This window comes from Chelonia mydas, chromosome 2 (genome assembly GCF_015237465.2).
Source record: "Chelonia mydas isolate rCheMyd1 chromosome 2, rCheMyd1.pri.v2, whole genome shotgun sequence".
NCBI lineage: Eukaryota > Metazoa > Chordata > Testudines > Cheloniidae > Chelonia > Chelonia mydas.
The window spans coordinates 237,469,526-237,490,724 of record NC_057850.1 but is presented as its reverse complement, the minus strand read 5'-3'; the positions used below and the strand labels follow the sequence as shown (position 1 = coordinate 237,490,724).

Below are 21,199 nucleotides of genomic sequence, written 5' to 3'. Positions count from 1 at the left end.
TTAGTAGCCCACTCACTGCCTCTTACAAGACCTCCCTGCAGCTGCCAGTTCAAGAGCATCTCATCCCTGGAAGAGAAATTTGTTTCCTAGAGAACATTTGTGCTCATTGTTCACTTTTCCCCATCTTATTAATCTTCACTATGATTGGCTTTGCCCTGTATAGGACTCCTAGCTAGTGCATCCCACACACCCAAATAGGGCACTAGTCAGCGAATAGCAGTATAAGAGTGCATAAGGGCACAAGGATAAGCAACTAGGAAACTTACAGTGGGAAGGAGGGCAGGTCTAGAGGAAAGGGTGTTTAATATGACGCTCTAGAAGTGACTGAAACTAGTGGTTCACATGAACCATAAAGTTTTAATTTCAGATTTAAAGCTTCACATTTTTATGTTTGAAGTCTTAACCCTGTGCCAACATTATACAACAGTTTCCCTGCCTTGTAGCTAAGTACATTCTATATTTGATATATTAACACTGTTCCCGCTTGTCTTTATTGTATTTAGAACTAAATGCTCAGAATTTCAGTACATGCACCCAAAACAGGTTATACATAGAAATGACAGTAGAATCTGCTTTCAGAGCATACAGTTAGATCCAGTTAAGAGTCCTGTTTTGACAGCTGGAATAAGAGCAAATAATGGTACCTTTTGTATTTGTCAAGTTCTGTGTTCCCACAGACGATCTAAAGCCCCTAGTGTCTGCTTGGTAGCAGTGTTATAGGCGCACCCACTTGGTAGTGGCTGGATGACAGAGGCTAGAGCTCTTTTGATTACAGCCTCCACCCTGTGACGCAAGAGCGCCAGTGCCCCGGAAGCCCTGGCCTGGGCTATTTGCTCCCTCACCAGTTCTTTATTCTGTCCTTTATTTGCTTCTCTCCTTGTGTGTCTATTGCCTTTCCGTATGCTTTTTGAGCTCGCTCTACTGCTGGAAGTTGTAGAGTACTTTCTACCTCACTGCTCCAGCTGCACCTTGCAGAAGTGAGGTAGAAAGTACATACAAATAAGCACTCTGCTGAAGGAGGGGGGTGACTAAGTCCCATTGACTTTAATGGGAATTAAGCATGTCTTTATGCACGCATTGTGGAATTGGGGCCAGTATCTCAAACTGTCGGGGCAAAGTCCCTTCGAGACTCCCACATCGGGAATTCTGGGGCTAAGATAAAGCACTGGTGTCTGTTTAAAAAATATGGGGGTGGGGGGGAGAGGAAGATAAGAGGCACAGCAGCCATAGAACAGAAATGATTGGTGGAATGGAAAGACAAGAATAATGCTCCTGGTTGGTGCAAAATTGCAGCTAATCTCCAATTACATTTTAAACTTTGACAGGGTGGAGCACCTTCCCCATTTGACAGGAACTTTGGGACAAAAATCTCTGCAAAAGCTGTACAGTGGATCTCAAAGAAACTGAAAGAAACATACCGAAAAGGTGCAGAAATATTTATGGTTATTTACTATCTTTCTCTTCTTTTCTGTTAACTCCAGAAAATCCAGCTGCTCTAGCCCTTCAAGACATTTGTGGAGTCTTTAAATATAGTAATGGAATACTAGCTTAGCATCTGTGGTTATAATGTAGTTCTTCCCATCTTACCCGAGCTTTGTTATAGAATATTATTGTGTTTCTAGGTACCAGTGCCAAGAATATGTCTCCTGAAGAAAGTTTGATACCATAAACAAGGGTTGTCTTGTGTCTGTTTTTCTACGTGCTAGCATAACTAGTTTTTTTATGCATTCAGAAATTGGTAGTTTTATAGTTACATGTATTCTTCCTCTTTTTGTTTTGTTTCTTGGTGGCTGCATGGGACACAGAAGAAGGTAATATGTCTTCTTTGGGATTTATTTAATCAGCTTCATGAAGCAATATTGACAATAATAAATCTAATTTAAAACTGGAAGTTAAGGCTGCATCACTTATTTGATTAGTAGTTAAGTACATTGCATCTTTACTGCTCAATCATTAAAACTAATAAACCACAACACAGTGGAGGTTTCCCTAACACTGTTAAACAACTAATTCAGATGCTGCTATCGTTTACTTTAAGACTTCAGTAACTCAACAAAATTAAGAATCTTACCAGAAACTCACTCCTAGATGCATTTGTTTATTACAAGAAAAGGAAATAACATTGCCTTGTTATTTTTATAGGAAAAGTGTTTGCCAACACCCAGGACTCCGTTTGTTTGCTAGGAATGCGCAGACGCAATCTTCTTTTCCAACCTGTGGTTGATCTTAAGGATCAAGCAGATTTTGTGTAAGTGAAGGCAGCTCTGTGGGGCCAGACGAGTACAACTTCCAATTCTTCTTGTTCATCCCTCCTTCCTTGCTCCATGTCAGACGGTAACTTCACCATGTAGCCCCAACCTACCTTTCAATGTTGCCTACGGTGTTGGCCTTGGATCACCCCCTCATCTGCTTTTCCCACAAGCAACTTCGTGCTTTCTCCAGGCTGCCCCTTTCGCGTGAGAAGGGCTTCCTGTGAGATTTGAAAGCTACCACTGTATCCTCTTAAATCCCTCCTCACAACCTGTCTTTGCTGCAATGCCTGCAAATCACTGTCTGGTATTGTTTAGGGTGGCAACCCCTTGTGCCTAGTGAGACCAGTGTTACAACTAATTTATAGGTTTCAGAGTAGCAGCCGTGTTAGTCTGTATCCACAAAAAGAAAAGGAGGACGTTTTCACTGGCACTTCAGAGACTGGCACTAGCACTTCAGAGACTAACACATTTATTTGAGCATAAGCTTTCGTGAGCAACAGCTCACTTCATGGGATGCATTCCAATAATTTATATATACGCAGCCACCTCGATTAGCATCTTATTCTCCCTAACCCTCTTCTATCTGGCTTTTTATTAACTTGTTGGATTTTATTTAATTTAGTCTGAGTTCTCTGGGACAGGGATTATCTTTGCACAGTGCCTCGTGTAATAAGGTTGTTACATCATGCTGCAATAGAAATAATAAATTGCTTAGAGCTTGCTGAGATGGGAGGGTTAGCTGGCAAAATAGCAAGATGGAATTCATGCATGTTCTAAGGCAGGGATCGGTAGCCTTTGGCACGCGACCCATCAGGGAAATCTGCTGGCAGCCTGGGACAGTTTATTTACCTGCCGCGTCCGCAAGTTCGGCTGATCGCAGCTCCCACTGGCCGTGGTTCACCGTTCCAGGCCAATGGGGGCTGCAGGAAGCGGCGCGGGCCAAGGTATGTGCTGGCCACCACTTCTCGCAGCCCCCATTGGCCTGGAACGGCAAACCATGGCGAGTGGGAGCTGTGATTGGCCAAACCTGCGGACGCTGCAGGTAAATTATCCATCCTGGCCCGCCAGCGGATTTCCCTGACGATCTGTGTGCCAAAGGTGCCGATTCCTGTTCTAAGGCTAGCTGGAGAGGTACATGAAAGAGGTCAAGATAATAATTTACTATGTGCCACAACCTCTCTCCAAAGTAAAACTAAAAAGCAAATGCACCCAGTTACTAACAATTTTCTACATTCCTGTCAATGAGTGGAGATGGCAGCATTACTCACACAAATGAACCTAAGAATCATTGAATCCAGCAAAGTTGGTCATTAATATATGCTGATAAAAACTTCCCTTATAAAACTGCTTATAATTTGAATGAAGCCAAGTTTAATAGTGAATTTGGTCCTTAGGGATAACATCAATGGGGTCGTTTACATAGAATAGCTTTGACTTTTTTTCCATCTCATCTTCTGCACAGGCACAGAATTCCTAAGGAACAGTGGTGGCTGAAACTTCGACCTCTGATGAAAATTCTGGCCAAATACAAGACTAGCTACGATGTTTCAGATTCAGGTCAACTAGAGCATGTAGCTAGGCACAGCCCAAAAGAAGCAGAAACTGGAGCCATCTAAGAAGAGACCATTATTTTAGATAAAGTTGTAAGAGACCTACGTTGTGCGTAACAGTGCTTTAGAATATTGATTACAGCTTTGTTTGTAACATTTAAATTATTGTACGAGCACTTTATGTGAATTCAGAAATGCAAATGTCACACAAGTTCCTTGCCCAGTATTATCCTAGGTTTAAAGCAGACCTTAGCACCTAATTTACAAAATACCAATTACCGGCCTGATCCTTAAGTTTAACACAATTCTATGCACTCAGTGTGATAAGTCATTCATCTAGCACATTTTATCTCGGAGATAGAGTCTATACTCAGAATATATGTAGAAGGCTAGTTTTGTGTCAAGTTACAGAGTGAATCTATGTATCCGAAGTGGAATAAAAGTATTGTTGCAAACCACATGTGTGACTTCAAGTTATCTAAAAACTAACAAATTACAGCTAACAGGAGAACACTACTGAAGAAAGTAGGAGCAACTTTATTTGCATTCTAAAAGGAAGCAAATAGCTGCTCTTTCTTCACTTGTAGAACAGCGGGAGGGATTAAGAGCAGGGCAGCTGCAGATTTTTCTGTACCGCATCTGCACAATGAAGCTGCATTAATTTGAACTACCCCCCATACCTCCCCTAGAGAGGAAGTAACACTAAAAATTATTAAAGGCAATACTAAAGCTGTTAACCCTGTGAAGATGGCTGTTAACCTCCTTTGTGTGTCCTTTAGGTTATGGCTACAGGGCAGCTGGGAGATGCGATTCCCAGCTCATGCTAGCTTCGCTCAAGCTAAAAATAGCAGTTTGGAATGGCTGGTGGCTCAAGCTTAACTTCATGAGCTCTATCATGCTAAAAATAGTGTGGATGTAGCTGCTCTGGCAGAGGCTCAGGCTAGCCACCTGGGTCCAAGACTGGCTGGCTAGCCCCAGCTGCAATGTCCACACTCTTGTGTTTAGCATGCTAGCTCAAGTGAAGCAAGTCTGTCTACCCATGCTGAGAGGCTCACTCCAAGCTGCAGTGTAGGCATACCCTAGAGGTCATGCTCACTAACCTCAGCTTCTCGCAGACAATAGGGCAACCCTCAATCACACCCAGGACTGAGGACTCTTTTCTGTGATCAGCTGAAACATTTGAGACCAGGTTATAACCACAATGGTTAAGGTTACGGTTGACACAGCAGTTTTTTCTCCACAACACAATCGTGGCTGTCTCACAACATTTAGCTGTCGAACTTTAGCCAAAAGGTAAACAGAGGACAAAACAGGACCCTGAGAACTCCATTCAGTACTGGGAGGAAGAACTGGCCCAGGGACACACAGGTTGGAGCGCCATCAAAATAGTCCTGTTATGAATAAAAACATCTTTTCCCCGTCCTGTAGCTATCAATTATTAGCCTTGAGTTGTAGAGAAACATGTTTTGAGCCAACATTGCCACTCTTATCATTAAAAATGTAAGTTGTAGTGTAGACAATACAATGTAACAAGAATAGTTATGGAGAAGCTGAGTCTTGCACAACTTAATTATGGAAAACTCAACACACTAGGAAAGACTTGTGAAGTACCAGTGTAGGTGTAACAAATCTGTTTATGCCCAACAGTGGAGGTTTAAAAATACAGATATTGTAAGAAAACATGATTTAAGCTAAACATATTTTAAAATTCAAGTCTTAGCTTGATTTTTACAAAACAATGTGTATATTTAGAAGTTATTAAAATCCACATTTTTGTGCGGCAGTTAATTATGGAGGAACTGAAGAGTTGCTTTAGCTATAGATGAACAAATAGTTTTCATTCTTAAATACAATGCAGTTGTAGAGATGAACCTTCTTTGGCAGAGTTAATTTCTTTGAGGAAAGACAGCTGAGTGGCCTGTTGCATGTAAAGTACAGAAGTTGTATTGACCTTTCACTTGGACCTTAGCAGGAAAATTAAAAATTCTAATGTGCCTTAGTCACTTATGAATTGGCTTGTTTTATTTCTTTTAAGCCATTGTCAGTAACAAAACATTATCAGCGATAACAAATGTTATCGTTTGACCCAGGATGGATCTTTGGCAATGCGTGGATTCTCTGGGCCTAGTACAGCCAGTCCTCGGGTGCTCTTCCCACCTGCAAGGTACCTGCAAAAGAGAGAGACAAATTGTGAAAAGGTACCACATAACTGTTGAAGTGTAAGTCACATTATACTCAGTCTGACAGCAGCCTGACACGTTCAGATGAAACCTTTCATCTATACAGTACCTTCTGAATTAAAACTCTTCCTTTCACACACCTCTTCCCATGTGTCTCAAAATGATTATATGAATATTGGAGGAGAGTATTGTCCTCCTTAGACATTACAGGAGAAAACAGATGCACAACTAATGTCAAGTATTCTCATTAGGGCTACACTGTACCAATATGCCTAGTTTTAAAACAGATTGGTTTGAGCTAGTCAATTTTTGTTTTGAAGTATCTGAAAAAAAATCTGTAAGGTATTTGTTTCTCCTTTCCCCCATAGTTGACACAGGTCCTCATATTTTTCAGCTCTGTGCTGAACCTAAGCAACAGAAAATAGGGGCACAGATGGTCAATGTCAGTTTTATTTGACATACTCTACCACCTCTCTTGCCCATGTGAGTGGATCTCTCCATTTCTCCCAGACTGAACTCTAACTCTAACTCACTTTAGCCAAGACAAAGAATAATCGGTTACTTGCTGTAACTGTGATTCTTCGAGACCCTATGCCCTTTCATCTGTATGTTTCTCCCCAACCTCACTTGGGATAACTAACTTAATAGGACAAGACTGGTGAGAACAATACAAAAGAGGTGCACACTTGGTAGCAGAGCAAAGGGCTACTCCAAGGAGCACACGGGCAAGATGTCACTTTCTTAAAAGGAAATAACATTCTAGCCCATTAACAGCATGAACACTAGTCAAACTGATAAAGATGATTTACGCCTCCCTGTTTAAGGGGCACTGGGCACAGCAGTCTCTGAGATTCAATATCCCTCAATTGTAAACAAAGAACATTTAATCTTTTAAAGGGACTATATGTTTCTATGAATAAGAATGAGACTGGCATGGAATACAAGTTGCAGAGAGGAAGTGAGCAAACTTGAGTGAGTGAGATTCCCAAACCTAAGACGTCTTGTAGGTGACAAATCTGAGGAATTGTCACAGATTGAAATGTCACTAGAGGAGGTTTTGGAATTAATTGAGAAACTTAACAGTAACAGGATCACCGAGACCAGATGGCATTCACCAAGAGTTCTGAACGAACTCAAATGTGAAATTGCAGAACGATTAACTATGGTTTGTAACCTGTCCTTTAAATCAGCTACTGTACCCAATGACTGGAAGATAGCTAACGTAACGCCAATATTTAAGAAGGGCTCTAGAGGTGATCCTGGCAATTATAGACTGGTAAGTCTAACATTCGTACTGGGCAAATTAGTTGAAACAATAGTAAAGAATAAAATTGTCAGACACATAGAAGAACATAAATTGTGCAAAAGTCAACACAGTTTCTGTAAAGGGAGATCACGTCTTACTAATCTATTAGAGTTCTTTGAAGGGGTCAACAAACATATGGACAAGGGGGATCCAGTGGACATAGTGTATTTAGATTTCCAGAAAGCCTTTGACAAGGTCCCTAACCAAAGGCTCTTAGATAAATTAAGTTGTCATGGTATAAGAGGGAAGATCCTTTCATGGATTGAGAACTGGTTAAAAGACAGGGAACAAAGGGTAGGAATAAATGGTAAATTTTCAGAATGGAGAGGGGTAACTAGTTGTGTTCCCCAGGGGTCAGTTCTAGGACCAATCCTATTCAACTTATTCATAAATGGGCTGGAGAACGGGGGAAACAGTGAGATGTCAAAGTTTGCGATGATACTAACCTGCTCAAGATAGTGAAGACCAAAGCAGACTGAAGAACTTCAAAAAGATCTCACAAAACTAAGTGACTGGGCAACAAAATGGCAAATGAAATTTAACGTGGATAAATGTAAACAATGCACATTGGAAAAAATAACCCCAATTATACATACAATATGATGGGGGCTAATTTAGCTACAACTAATCAGGAGAAAGATCTTGGAGTGATCATGGATAGTCCTCTGAAGACTTCCACGCAGTGTACAGCGGCAATCAAAAAAGCAAACGGGATGTTAGGAATCATTAAGAAAAGGGATAGAGAATAAGACGGAGAATATCTTATTGCCCTTTTTAAATCCATGGTATGCCCACACCTTGAATACTGCGTACTGATATGGTCCCCTCATCTCAAAAAAGATATAGTGGCATTAGAAAAGATTCAAAAAAGGGCAACTAAAATGATTAGTGGTTTGGAACGGGTCCCATATGAGGGCAGATTAAAGAGGCTAGGACTTTTCAGCTTGGAAAAGAGGAGACTAAGGGGGGATATGATAGAGCTATATAAAATCATGAGTGGTGTGGAGAAAGTGAATATGGAAAAGTTTTTTACTTGTTCCCATAATATAAGAACTAGGGGCCACCAAATGAAATTAATGGGTAGCAGGTTTAAAACAAATAAAATGAAGTTCTTCACACAACGCACAGTCAACCTGTGGAACTCCTTGCCTGAGGAGGTTGTGAAAGCTAGGACTATAATAGGATTTAAAAGAGAACTGGATAAATTCATGGAGGTTAAGTCCATTAATGGCTATTAGTCAGGATGGGTAAGGAATGGTGTCCCGTAGCCTCTGTTTGTCAGAGGGTGGAGATGGATGGCAGGAGAGAGATCACTTGATCATTACCTGTTAGGTTCACTCCCTCTGAGGCACCTGGGATTGGCCACTGTCGGTAGACAGGATACTGGGCTGGATGGACCTTTGGTCTGACCCAGTATGGCCATTCTTATGTTCTTAAGACACTAATTACACAATAGTAGGAAGAAACTTCCCTGTGATACACACTCTCCCAGCAGGTATTCAGAGAAAGGTGCAAACATCTGGTACCTCTTGGAGACAAGATCCCTGTCCAGGTGGCCCATTCACCTGACATTATATATAATTCAGTATGGTTTAGCAGATGATTTTATACCAGTGGTTCTCAACCAGAGGTACATGTACCCCTTAGGGTACAAAGAGCCCTTTTAGGGAGTACATCAACTCATCTAGATATTTGCCTAATTTTACAACAGGGTACATAAAAAGCACCAGTGAAGTCAGTAAAAACTAACATTTCATACGGTCAACTTGACTATACTGCTCTATATGCTATACACTGAAATCTAAGTACAATATTTATATTCCAATTTATTTTATAATCTATATAGTAAAAATGAGGAAGTAAGCAATTTTTCAGTAATAGCATGCTGTGACACTTGTATCTTTAGGTCTGATTTTGTAAGCAAATAGTTAAGTGAGGGGTAAATTGGGGGTATGCAAGACAAATCAGACTCCTGAAAGGGGTATAGTAGTCTGGAAAGATTTTGAACCACTGATTTAGACACCTAAAAGCAGGCGAAGAATGATAGAACTGGGTCTAGAAAAGCAAATTCATCTCCAAAGGGACTAAATCTGGAGCCATCTTGTTTGAGCTAAAAGAACAAACAAACAGTTTCTGATCCAGTCAGAAGCAGAACAGCAATCTCAGCAAATTAAGAACTGCAACAGAGTTCACAAACAAATTAGAATGTTGACTAAAAAGCTAAATGGAAAATGGCGATCCTCCTTTCGCAGGCACAGTGATGATATGAATGCAGGTACAGGAAAAAAGTTACCTCAGTGGTCAGTCTTAGAAGGAGAAAAGGGATGGTGGCTTCTTTCAGGCAATGTAATAGTGCAAACCTTTACCAGCTATTTTACATCAGACAGTTTTTAATCTGTCAAACTCTTACAAGGGATCTGGGTTTACTTGCATTTCTAAAATGAGCATAGACTCACTTGTTTGCCACATCGATCAGGTGATCTCGGCTGACAGCAAAAAGCTGCTCCCTGTGTCTCTGCTTCATCTCATCTGAGATGCCGTTCAAGAAATGATTCATCCCTAAAAGTAAGAACGTGACTTGGTAAGTGTACTGAGTCTCTGGCATCGAAGAATAAAAATCAGATACATGCACCGAGTACCCCAAAGCAGGATAGCTGGGAGAGGAATGAATACAGTTTGCAGCTAGTTAAGAGCTCCACAATTCTAGGCTCATCATAAAAAGTACAGTACAAATGTCTAATTGTTAACCAGTGTCAAGACTAGAGCTGGGCAGAGAATGGATGTTCCATTTTGTGGAGAATTTTAAAAAAATGTTTTGACAAAAATCAAAAAAGTTTTGATTTGAACTTAAATACAAAATGCAAAAAATTTAACCAAAAAGCCGTTTGGAAGGAGAAAAAAAAATATATAAATAATATATTCCAAAAGTGTCAAAATGGGACATTTTGACATTGTCCGAACTTTTTCCCTTTTTTCTCCAAATAGAATTTTGGTGAACTCAGAATGATTTCATGAAGGTTCTGATTTTAGCAACCCTGTTATCCAATGGAAAGCTGTTCTGTCAAAGTTTTGCAACCAGCTCTAGTCAATGCTGCTAAGACAAAGATCTGACCCACCTTTTTCTCTATATACCGTCTACATAATTCTGCAAACAAATGCTTCTATATACTTACAAGAAATCCTGTAATAAGAATCACTTCAGTGGTCAAAGAGGTTAAAAATAATCACAGAGGGACTTCTTGACACTGCAACTTATGACCCAGTAAGGGGAACATTAAGCAATCACCATACATTTGTGGCTCTACAGCTCCGTTCAACTCTCTTCTCTCCCCTTCTAGCTACTGGGAAGGATTTTAAGGGTGATCTCTTTCCTCTCCTCTAAACTCCATCTCACTGGAGGAACTAGGAGGAGCTTGTTCATTTCCTCAGTCCTCATGAACATTGCTATTTTCAGTGCTTCACTAACTTTGCCTGATACCAGTTAGAGTGTGAGCAGCTCCAGACTAACCTGTGCACTGCACAGGAGTGCCAGGCAGCTCAAGCTCCAAAGGACGAGAATCATTACCCTCTGACAAGCCACCGGCATGTGACATTGAAGCATTTTGCTCACATATGAGCACCTGAAAATTGACAGTGCCTAGCCTGTTTTCGTTGTTCAAGCTAACACGCAGAAAAGCCCACGAAGGGTGGAAAAGTAAACGATTCTTGAAGTTTTTTTGTTTAACAACCTAAATGGCCTTGCTTGTGTTAACACTTTACAGACATACATTGATTTTATATGTGTTCCTTTATTTATACTTAAGGGATGGAGTAGGTGCCTTAACTTTAAATTTTGGTTTGGATTTATTAGCGGGGAGAGCTGTTCTCTCAAACTGCAGACTATTTTGAACTGTGTTTAAAAAAAGTTCTAAAAAGAAAAGAAGCTACTATTCATCATGACATCCAAACATGCAGCTAATTTTACTAAGTTATTTACACTTAGTACTTTTCATCAAGTATCTCCAAAGCACCAAACAAATTTATGCGTTCCCCATCTCTAAAAATAGGTAAACTGAGGCAGAGAGGTTAAGCAAATTCAGGATCAGTGTACACATCTGGCTAAAACAAGTATATAATCCATACACTTTTCCAAGTATTCCATTTAACCAACAGACCTATATGGTTTTCCTATGTGCTAGAACAGGTGCAATTTTTTTGGGCTGAGAAAGACAGGTTAAAGGTTTAGTTATTTGAGTTCCCCCTATTCTCCCATGACAATATTATGATCACAAGCAGCAATAAGAATATTTCAGTGAAAAGACATTACACGTGTGATCTTTAAGGTGAGCAGTGGCATCTTGCTGTTTTATAGAAACTAATCCTTATGTTAAATCCACTGAAGCCAAACATGAGCTTATGAAAGGGATTAGATGAGCAGACTAGGAATCATTCACTTCCTTCTAAGCTTAGCTAGAACACTGGATTCCCTTGCTGGGGAACTAAGAACATAGAACATACCTTTGTCTGAAGGAGCTATAGGAGTATCTACAGCTGAAAACACCGCAAGCTTGGCTTCGTCAATGTCTTGCTGTGCAAATTCCCCAGACTGAGCCCACTCAGCTGCTTTTTCAAAAGTTGAAAAGGTTGATATAGAATTTGGATCCCTAACAAATTAGAAGAAATTCCTTTTGTATTACAGATGACAACCTGTGTCCGTACAACTTTTAATACATTTGTTTTTAAACCCACTGCCTTTCATTCAAAGATTCCTAATCACTCACCAAATTCTATAAACTACATCTAGACCACACACATACCATATTCGATGAAGGCAGCTGTCTTCATACAGCAGATAGAAACACTATACAATACTTTGAGATAAGGAGTATTTTATTCAACAGAAGTTATAGCAAATTGTACGTAGGCAGAGTGGGCCAAATTCAGTAGTGATGTAAATAGTTTCTAAGCTGGTCATGAAAAAGGTACAATTAAATGGAAGTGCTAACTCAGTGTAACTTGCACAGATTTAGCATTCTGCAGATGTGAAAAACAAAAAAATCTATAGTGATATTATTTGGGGACCAAATTTAGTGCCTGGCATAAGAAGGTGTAACTCTCATTAGTATCAATATCAGTTATGCTTACTCCAAGGATGAATTTGGTCCATGAGTTCTGAGCATGGTGTAGCATAAGGTGGGGTGGGCAGAGGTTACACCTTCCTGTAAAATTGCTTTTCCTGCTTACACCCACTTTGCAAACCTACTGATGTCCAAAATTGGTGAAAATTACACTATGTCGTAACTCTCACCTGCTGTGAGGCTGACAAATGCTTACAACACCACTGAATTTAGCTCAGAGCCTTCTGTAGGAGCTGTGCTAGGCTGCATGCAACCCATTATAATTATTTAATTAGTCTTAAACAGTGGGCATATACCCCATCTCTGGTGAAGAGTCATGGAGTTAATTACCACCTGGTTTGGACCTCTGTTTCAAGTCTAAGACAAACAGCAGAAACTTCAGTAATAATATGCCTCATAAGACCAGACAGAAACAATTGTTCAGGGCTGATATAAGGAAAAAGTGTAATCTAGTCAGTCACCAGCACCACTTTCTGCTGTAATCAAGTCTTCCTTGGAGGTCTCCAGCCCAGTCACCCCACACGGAGTCATGTCTGGTTCTGCTACGGAGGGGAGAGGCCAGGGCTTTTGGGAGAAGCCAGTTTAGATCTACATGTCAGGAACCTCACTACCTCCCTCAACTACTGTTCTTAAAATGCCTCAGTTCCCTCTCTTCATCCCCACCGCCAGGCCAGGAAGAAACATGCTGAAGCTGGCATACAGTTGAGGCTGGTGGTAAAACTGGCACACTAGTCACCACATACACTGAGTAAGGAGGCAACAGGGTAACAGCTACCACGAAGCTGGGCTGAAGTGACGCCTAGGATGTGAGAGGGGTTTTACTGAATCCTGGAAGGAGCAAGGAGAAGGGGAGAAAGCCAGAAGCCAAGTGACAGATCTCAGTGATGTCAGCAGTAAGCCCCTCTTTCCTCATCTCTAGCTCAACTCATTTTCTTGTCCTATTCAAGTCACTTACAGTCCTGGCAGGTAAAGTTAAATTGAGCCTGAAATGATGGCTGCATACGCACAGACAATGGCTACATTTCATAGACAGACTCTACAGAGGACACATAGTGTTACCTGTAAGAATAGAAAGTGAATATGCCACTATGACTGAGTGTAGCACCTCCTCCATAAGCACCTCCTTTCTCTCTGATTTCCCTATGCAAGAATTTAGCTGTCATCAACCGTGCAAGGATCTGAAGGCTGAAACAAAAGATTAAAGCAAAGGTGTTAAATCTGCCCTCTGGCTATTGGGTATCTAATCTACCACCTCTCCACTTCACCAGAGTTTTTCAAAGATCTAAGTTATACAAATGAAGTATTCCTAATTGCACCCTACAGTAACAATGATGATTTAAGCACAAAAATGAAGAATTTTAAATTGTGCCATCTTCAATACAAAGTCTCTTGATTTCTCCATACTAGAATAGCACTACCACTATGCTCCCTAACTTCCTTAAATAGTTTAAATTTCATCTCTCTCCATGAAATATAAAGTTCTCTAAGCCACCTATTTGGTCACATATCATGTCATCATATACACAAAGAAACAGGATCAGAGTGTGCAGGGTTCTCCTTCAATTTGGAAGTTATAATTCAGTTGCTTTTGGTACCCAAATTCTAACAACGTGGCAAATTCTGTCCTTGTAAAAAGACTTCAGCAGGAGTCACGAGCAGAAACAGTAGATTTTGATCCAATGACTCCACCCTCCCTTACAGAACTTGTTAGAACACAAGCAGGTGATATTTTTAGGCAATTATTTAAACACAAGATCAACAGCTGTGCAAAGACTGCCTTCTAGAGGATTTCTCGTGAGTGTGGTTCAAAAATATATGGAGGTTACTTACCTGTAAATGGTAGTTCTTTGAGATAGGTGATCCCTATGTGTATTCCACAAATTGGTGCGCATGCATGCCATGCATCCAACTCTGGAAATTCTAACAAGCAGCATCCACTGGCCCGCACATGCGCAGTAGTTCATCTCATGCTCCAGACCGAGGACATAAAAGGCGATGCAGGCCAATGGCTCTCCAGTTCCTCTTCTTACGAATCCAAAAAGATCCGAAGGGACAGAGGGTGGATACTGGAATATAGATTGGGACCACATACCTCAAAGAACTTCCAGTTGCAGGTAAGTACCTCCATTTCTTCAAGTGCTGGTCCCTGTGTGTATTCCACATGTGGATGACTGACAAGCAGTATTCAGACTGGAGGGGGGTGCAAGGATGCTTAAACTATTGCAGTTTCCACTGCTGTGTCCGCAGCGGAGGATTGAACTAGCATGCAATGTTTAACTCTAGCTAGCCATCCTGGACATGTCCAGAGACGGTACTTTGTGCAGTGATGTTGCAGAGGCAGCTTGCGCTCTGGTGGAAAGTGCCCTTACTCTGTCAGGTGGAAGGATGTGTGTCAATTGGTACCACACAATGATGCACCCACAAACCCATTTAGAGATCCTCTTAGAAGATATAGTTTGTCCTCATGAACTCTTTGTCAGAAAGAGCCTAGGAGACTTCCTGATAGCATTCTACCCGCACAGGATCAAATCTAAGGTGTGTGTGTCTGATGTCAAGGGACTGAAGCTTCCTTAACAGAGTTATGGCGTTTTTGGAAGAAAACAGGGAAGTGGATAGCTTGGTTGACATGAAATTCCAAAATAACCTTGGGGAGAAATTAAGGATTCAATCAAAGAAAGACCTTTTCCTTGTGAAAAACAGTATACAGTTGGTCTGCCATGAGGGCTCCCATCTTGTCCACCCTTCTAGCTGAGGTAATAGCCACGAATAATATGACAGGTTAAACATGTTGCCAAGGGTTCAAATGGCAGCCCAGTGAGTGCTGACAGCATGAGACTGAGGTCCCTCTGAGGCGTAGGTTTGATGATTAGCAGAAAGGTTCTAACTAGGCCTTTCATAAGCCTCAGTGTTGTAGGGTCAATAAAGATAGAATTCCCATCTACTGCAGAAAGGATGACACTGTGTTGTTCAGGTGAACACCCTGACCCATAAGGGATGAGTCTGTTACAATGGGGACTGTGGAGGTGGGAGTGACAAAGGGAAAGCCCCACTCTCTCTCAGAGACGACCTGTACCTGCTGATAGTGCAGGGGTTACAATTTAAATGTACGGCCACCCCCAGAACAGCTTGAGTGATGCCCCCTCCCAGGCAGGTCTCCCCGCTTACCCTGTCTCCCTACCTGGAAAGTACGAGGCCCCTCCCTGCAGCTCCCAGCTGTTGCTCCTACCTCTCCGCACGGTGTGCAGCTCACAGCTTGCCGGCTCTGGCGGCTGCCATGCAGGGACAAGTCCAGGCCGCACCATGTGACCAAGCGGGACTGACAAACCTTGGCAGAAATTTGCGGGACATGTAACCTACGTACCGTCTCACACGTCGCCTCTGCTGTCACTTCACCTGGGTTCGACCACCAAATAAGAGAGGCGATGACTCTGGTGGGAATAGTTACACTGGTGTTAATGAGATCCTTTTCAGATGAGTAGACTGAACAGAGCAAGGTTTGTAGGCAGCATATATGAAACCTGGGGGAATGGGTCACATAAGTGCATAAGGCCATGTGGGCCAGGAGAAAAAGGCACATCCTGAGTGTAGTTCTTGGTCTGTGAGTAATCTGTGCTATCAGATAACTCATTAGCTGAAATATTTCCATGAGGTATAGTGGAGTCTTGCTGTAGTGGAGTCCAGTGTCACTCTGATAAAGTTCATCATCCGTGTGGGTGTTAAAATGGTCTTTTCTTCATTTACACAGACTCCTACTGCTGCTAACAGCTGCAGCAGGAACAAAGTTGCAAACAGACCTCTGGCCCAGATCCACCTACAGGGACCCAGGCACTGAGATACAGGAAAACCCATGTGTAACCCTGTCTCAATTGAGAAGACTTCTATGAAAACTTTGGGCGCAATCATCAGTCTAAAGTCTGAACTGGAAATGCTCTTGCTCCACCAGAAATGAAGGAACTTTTTGTGAGACGGTTGAATATCTACATGGAAATAAGGATTCTTCATGTTGAGAGCCACGAACCATATTCCCTCCTGTCCTGAAATTTGACTTTTGAATAAAAATGTTCAGCTGTTGAAGGTCCAGAATGGGTATCCACCCTTCGTCTTTTTAGGGGCCTTAGAAGTAAGGGGAATAGAACCCCATTTCCTTGACACTGAGGTGGTACTGCTCTATTGTCCCTCATAGGAGGAAGGATGCCTGGCAAAGAATCACCTTGTAAGAGTGATCCTTGAAGAGGGACTTGTGTGGGGGGAGGAAGGGAGAAACTCTATGGAGTATCCTTGATATATAATTTCTAGGATTCAGCTGTCTGTCACGATGGAATCCTAATTGTGGGTGAAAAGTATGAGGTGGCCCTCAAAGATCATGGGGGTAAGAAGTGACTGGCATCAACTGTGGTAGATGGATCTCAACTATGCATCAAAAGTAGCCCTTGGCAGGTGGCTGAGAATGGGCAGAGATCATGGTAGTAGAGGTGGCTGAAAATCAAGGTCTCTGAATTCTGTCATTTACAGGGAGGCTGAGCGTTGACTGTGGAGGGGGCAGCCTTGGTCTATATCCCTGCCTCTGGTGCATTCTTCACGGGACTGGGGCGTAAACCCCCAGGGAGTGTAGTGTCATCCAAGTCTTTCTACAAGTGTAGGGATGTGCCCATTTTCTCAATGAACAAACTCAACTCATCGAAAGGCAGGTCCTGTTTGGTGTTCTGGACCCCCTTGGGAAGCTGTGAGCAGTGAAGTGAAGACTCATGCTTCATGACTATGCTAGTGGTTAAGTCTCTGGATGCAGTGTCAGCTGCATCTACCGCAGCTTGAAAGGAAGTCTTAGCCACTAGTTTGCCCTCCTCTAAGAGAGACTGAAACTGGGCTCTGTCATCAGAGGGAAGATTGTCCTTAAAATCCTATTTCACTAATGAGGCCTGATAGTTAGCGATACAGAATTGTAAGCTCATAGACGAGAAGACCGTTTTCCCCATAAGGTCCGATCTCTTTGAGCCCTGTCAGCCTGTGTGGTCTTGGGATGCTGTGACTTTGTTCTCTCTAGGGCTACAAGGGAGTTGTGCGCTGGGTGGGAGAAGAGAAATTTAGCCCCTCTGGCAGGGACATAATAGCATCTCTCAGCCCTCTTAGATGTGGGGATGTATGAGTCTGGAGTGTGCCAGACTACTCTGGCTGGCTCCATGACTGCCTTGTTGATCAGGAACGCCACCTTGCTTTGACCGGATGCTGGGAATCCTGGACCTCCTCAAGTGGTGTCTGGAGGTCACTGGCAATTGTATGAAATAGCTCCTGGTATTGCCTATGGTCATTCAGTGGAGATAGTGAGGATCGAGTGATGGCTTCATCTGGGAGACAAAAATGAGTTTCCCGTCGATAACTGCACATCCGGGCCTATGTCCTCCTTCTCGTACTCCAACGGATCCAGTGGTGCCACGTAGGAGAGTTGTCGCAGGATTTGTGGACAGATCCAGGGCATCTTCCACAGGGATGCCAGGGCTCCCAGTAAGGCAGGATCAACTGCACGTGGTGTGAAGCCCATGGCATTGTGTACCAGTGATCCGTAGGGAAGTCAGAACTGGGAGGATGGAGCTCAGATCTCCTTGACTGTCTATCGTGGTTCAGCTCTCTACAAGGAGATGACAGAACAGCAAGAGCGTCCTATCTATCCAAGTCTGACAACTGCTCTCACTTCACTGGTGGAACCAACAATACCGGAGGGTTGGAGAAGGGATGGCTCCAGTGACAACAAAACATAGCTTTGTCCTCTACTGTGGCAATGTCCCTCATAAGCACCAGGCCAGAGAAGAGAAAAGACTGAGCATGAGAGAGGAATATATCCTCCAGTGTAGTACAGAAGTGTCCATAAGACTTAGTGCTTGAAGCATTCCAACAGTCAGGACTGATGGTTCCGACTCGTCCCAGGGAGTTGTAGCCAGGTGGTCCTGAGGAGGATGGGACAGTACTGAGGAAGAATCAGGCCCAGCACTTCTGGATTGTGCCAGCAGGTGTCAGTCCTTGTGTTTTGGAACTGGAGCTACCAGTGGTACCAACAGCTCCTTTTTGCATACTTTACCCATCAATCTGTGGGTCTTTGGTGATCCTGGACCCATCAGATTCGCATGCAAATGCTCACCCAGCCTGGATGGGCTCGGGAAGGACTCCTTCCCTTCATAGGCAGATCCGGAAGGGCATCTGTCCTTACTAGCATAAGAGAGTGTTCCTCAGCCCTCGTCTACACCGGGGAGGAAATCGATCTAAGTTACGCAACTTCAGCTATGTGAATAATATAGCTGAAGTCAACGTACTTAGACCTACTCACCGTGGTATCTTCACTACGGTGAGTAGACAGCTGCCACTGCCCCGTCAACTCTGCCTGCGCCTCTCGCAGCAGTGCAATACAGGAGGCAATGGGAGAGTGCTCGGGGGGGGGGGGGGGGGGGGGGGTCGATTTATCGCATCTAGACTAGATGCGATAAAATCGATCCCCGCTGGATCAATCGCTGCCTGCCAATATGGCAGGTAGTGCAGACATACCCGTACTCTCATGGCGAACCCAGGAAGAAGAGTTCTTGAGGTAAGCAGCTGTAGATTCCACTCTTAAGCTCGTGGTCGGAGGGGTGTTGCTCATCTGATGGGGCAAATGTACGGCAGGGGGGTCTCCCTGGCCTGGATCAGAGAAAGGCCTCAGCCTTCTCCATAAGGTGTTTTCTTAATCAAAGTTCACAAGCTTTGCGAGTTTGCAGCAGAAAAGCGTGACAGATGCTGCACTTTGCAGCAATACAGGTTTCATCCAAACAACAGAGACAGGGTTGATGATTGTCATTCATGGAAAAGGAGCAAGGGCACGGGAGATGGTTCTTGAACCCTAGGAATTTAAAGCACAGTCCCAGACCACAGGGAGGAAGACCCCGGTATGGGGGGGGGAGGGGGGGGGGAGCCTTACCTATACTAATAACTAACTATGCTAATATAAACTATACCCTGTTTAGAAATGTATTTACAGAGTATAAGGATAAAAGCTGGAGAAATATGTGGACACAGTGATTCCAACTCAGGCCATGCGGCAGTAAGAAGGAACTGGAGAGGTGTTGACCCACACTACCTGTTATGTCCTGGGTCTGGCGCACAAGGTGAATTTCTGTGCATGCGTGGGCCAACGGACACTGCTTGTTAGAATTTCTGGACTTGGGAGCTTGGCGTGCATGCGCACCTACCTGTGGAATACACACAGAGACCAGCACCTAAAGAAGAATTTCTGCATACATCCTGGTTAATGGTTTTCAGTCTAAAACTAGGTCAGTTTTATTTTTATGCACTGTGTTTCACTGCTGATCCTTTCCGTTTCCCACCTTGCATAATCAGGAGCTGTGTAGGGAACAGTTCGAATGCATTCTCCAACATAATTCACTGGGAAGGGAAGTAGAAAATGGGTCTTCATCTGACATGGTTTGAAGGTAGGCTCCTGAGAGAAAATTGCATCTGGGTTGATTAACATTGCAGTTAGAGATTTTAAGTAGCTACAACAATCCATTCATTTCAGAATATTAGCACCATTGCATACTTCTTAAGAAGAGCCTGACACTCTCAAACACCAGCACCCAAGCATTCAACCTAGCATGGGTTATTTTGTTAAAAAATGATGAAATTGTGCGCATGCCCCTTGTAATAAATCACACATACTGAAATTGTCTTGGTCTACTACAGCAGAGGGATGTTGTACAAATACTACCTCATCATCACACTACACATTCTCAGTTATGCAATCCCTGTACCTTACTGGATTAAGAGTTCTGATTTGCATAACCCAACCCTCTCCTCTCTGCAACGCCTTCAGAACTAACCATTCAATCCACATAACTCCAGATATTCAAATACCACAAAAATGAAATAAATAAATTACTCTTAGTAATCAAGGGTGGGGTAGGATGGGTCAGATTTCATGGCCATAGGCCTAGGAAGTTCCGAGGACAGTATCCAATGACAGTGCAAGGTGAGAAAGCACAACGTATTTCAGTTAAGCATGAGTAACTGGAGAGAGTACTGTTCATTGGAATAACTATAAAAAGGGCCAATTAGATCAGTAATATGATTAACCAAAGTCAAACTGTACTTACAGTAATTAGTTTTCTTGTGATTTGTGAACAATTAAGCCTTTCCCTTCCAACAGGCACGGGCTCTGGAGACTTCTACAAATATAGGACTTTGCATTAGAGTTTCAAAAGTCAGAATAAGGAATATTACAAAAAGTCCCCTGATTATTCCCCGGAGGGTCATGCATCACCTTTTGCCCTCCTTCCCCTACAAACAACAAAAACATCAAGGGAATTTGATTACTTGTTTCTATTTGCATTTATGAGGAAACACTAAAATGGACTTCATCCCATGGGTAACCTGGCAAAAAGCTGTGCCATATGATAACCTGAAGTTCTTAAGGGCTGTATTGCCAGGCTTTAGACAATGACTTTGGGCTTCTTAAATCCATCTATCGTGCACTAGCCCAAGAGATTTGCACAAGTTATGGTACTCCTCCTTGGATGCAGTCCTTAAAGCTTATTTCCGTTGTCTTATATGGTCCATGCTCATAGATCAGAATTTGCTCCATCTGAGTGTGAACGCCACTGAGCACGTAGAATACTTCCCTAGATGTCCTAGCCCAGGAATGAGTTATTCTACAGCTGAATGACTGTTTGGAGCTGCATGGCACAAGACATTTCTCTCTGGAATACATCTTAAATGGCGCTCAGCTAAAGAGAAGTGACAGGACTCACGCGATCGGAGGAAAAAACGTCCCTCCTCC

The 21,199-nt window shown here is 42.7% G+C and overlaps 2 protein-coding genes across 14 annotated transcripts in view; one reads left to right on the top strand and one right to left on the bottom strand.

The window, feature by feature from the left end:
• LOC102941241 (phosphofructokinase, platelet) overlaps positions 1-4,260 on the top strand; it is an 81,755-nt gene extending 77,495 nt beyond the window's left edge. For 5 of the 11 annotated variants that reach the window (XM_037891004.2, XM_037891012.2, XM_037891008.2 and 2 more), the window contains 4 exons: positions 1,326-1,425; positions 1,806-1,811; positions 2,143-2,248; positions 3,715-4,260. In XM_037891004.2, the coding sequence (XP_037746932.1) occupies positions 1,326-1,425; positions 1,806-1,811; positions 2,143-2,248; positions 3,715-3,868 (366 nt within the window). In that variant the 3' untranslated portion in view covers positions 3,869-4,260. The remainder of the gene's footprint in view (positions 1-1,325; positions 1,426-1,805; positions 1,812-2,142; positions 2,249-3,714) is intronic. The other 6 variants (XM_037891011.2, XM_037891010.2, XM_037891006.2 and 3 more) reach the window with 2 other exon arrangements.
• PITRM1 (pitrilysin metallopeptidase 1) overlaps positions 3,715-21,199 on the bottom strand; it is a 46,169-nt gene continuing 28,684 nt past the window's right edge. The window contains exons 22-27 of one of the 3 annotated variants that reach the window (XM_037891001.2): positions 20,517-20,588; positions 19,752-19,864; positions 13,465-13,590; positions 11,786-11,931; positions 9,745-9,847; positions 3,715-5,970 (exon numbers count right to left, since the gene is read on the bottom strand). In XM_037891001.2, the coding sequence (XP_037746929.1) occupies positions 5,877-5,970; positions 9,745-9,847; positions 11,786-11,931; positions 13,465-13,590; positions 19,752-19,864; positions 20,517-20,588 (654 nt within the window). In that variant the 3' untranslated portion in view covers positions 3,715-5,876. Of the gene's footprint in view, positions 5,971-9,744; positions 9,848-11,785; positions 11,932-13,464; positions 13,591-13,680; positions 19,617-19,751; positions 19,865-20,516; positions 20,589-21,199 lie in introns of those variants that run through there. The other 2 variants (XR_006289113.1, XM_037891002.2) reach the window with 2 other exon arrangements.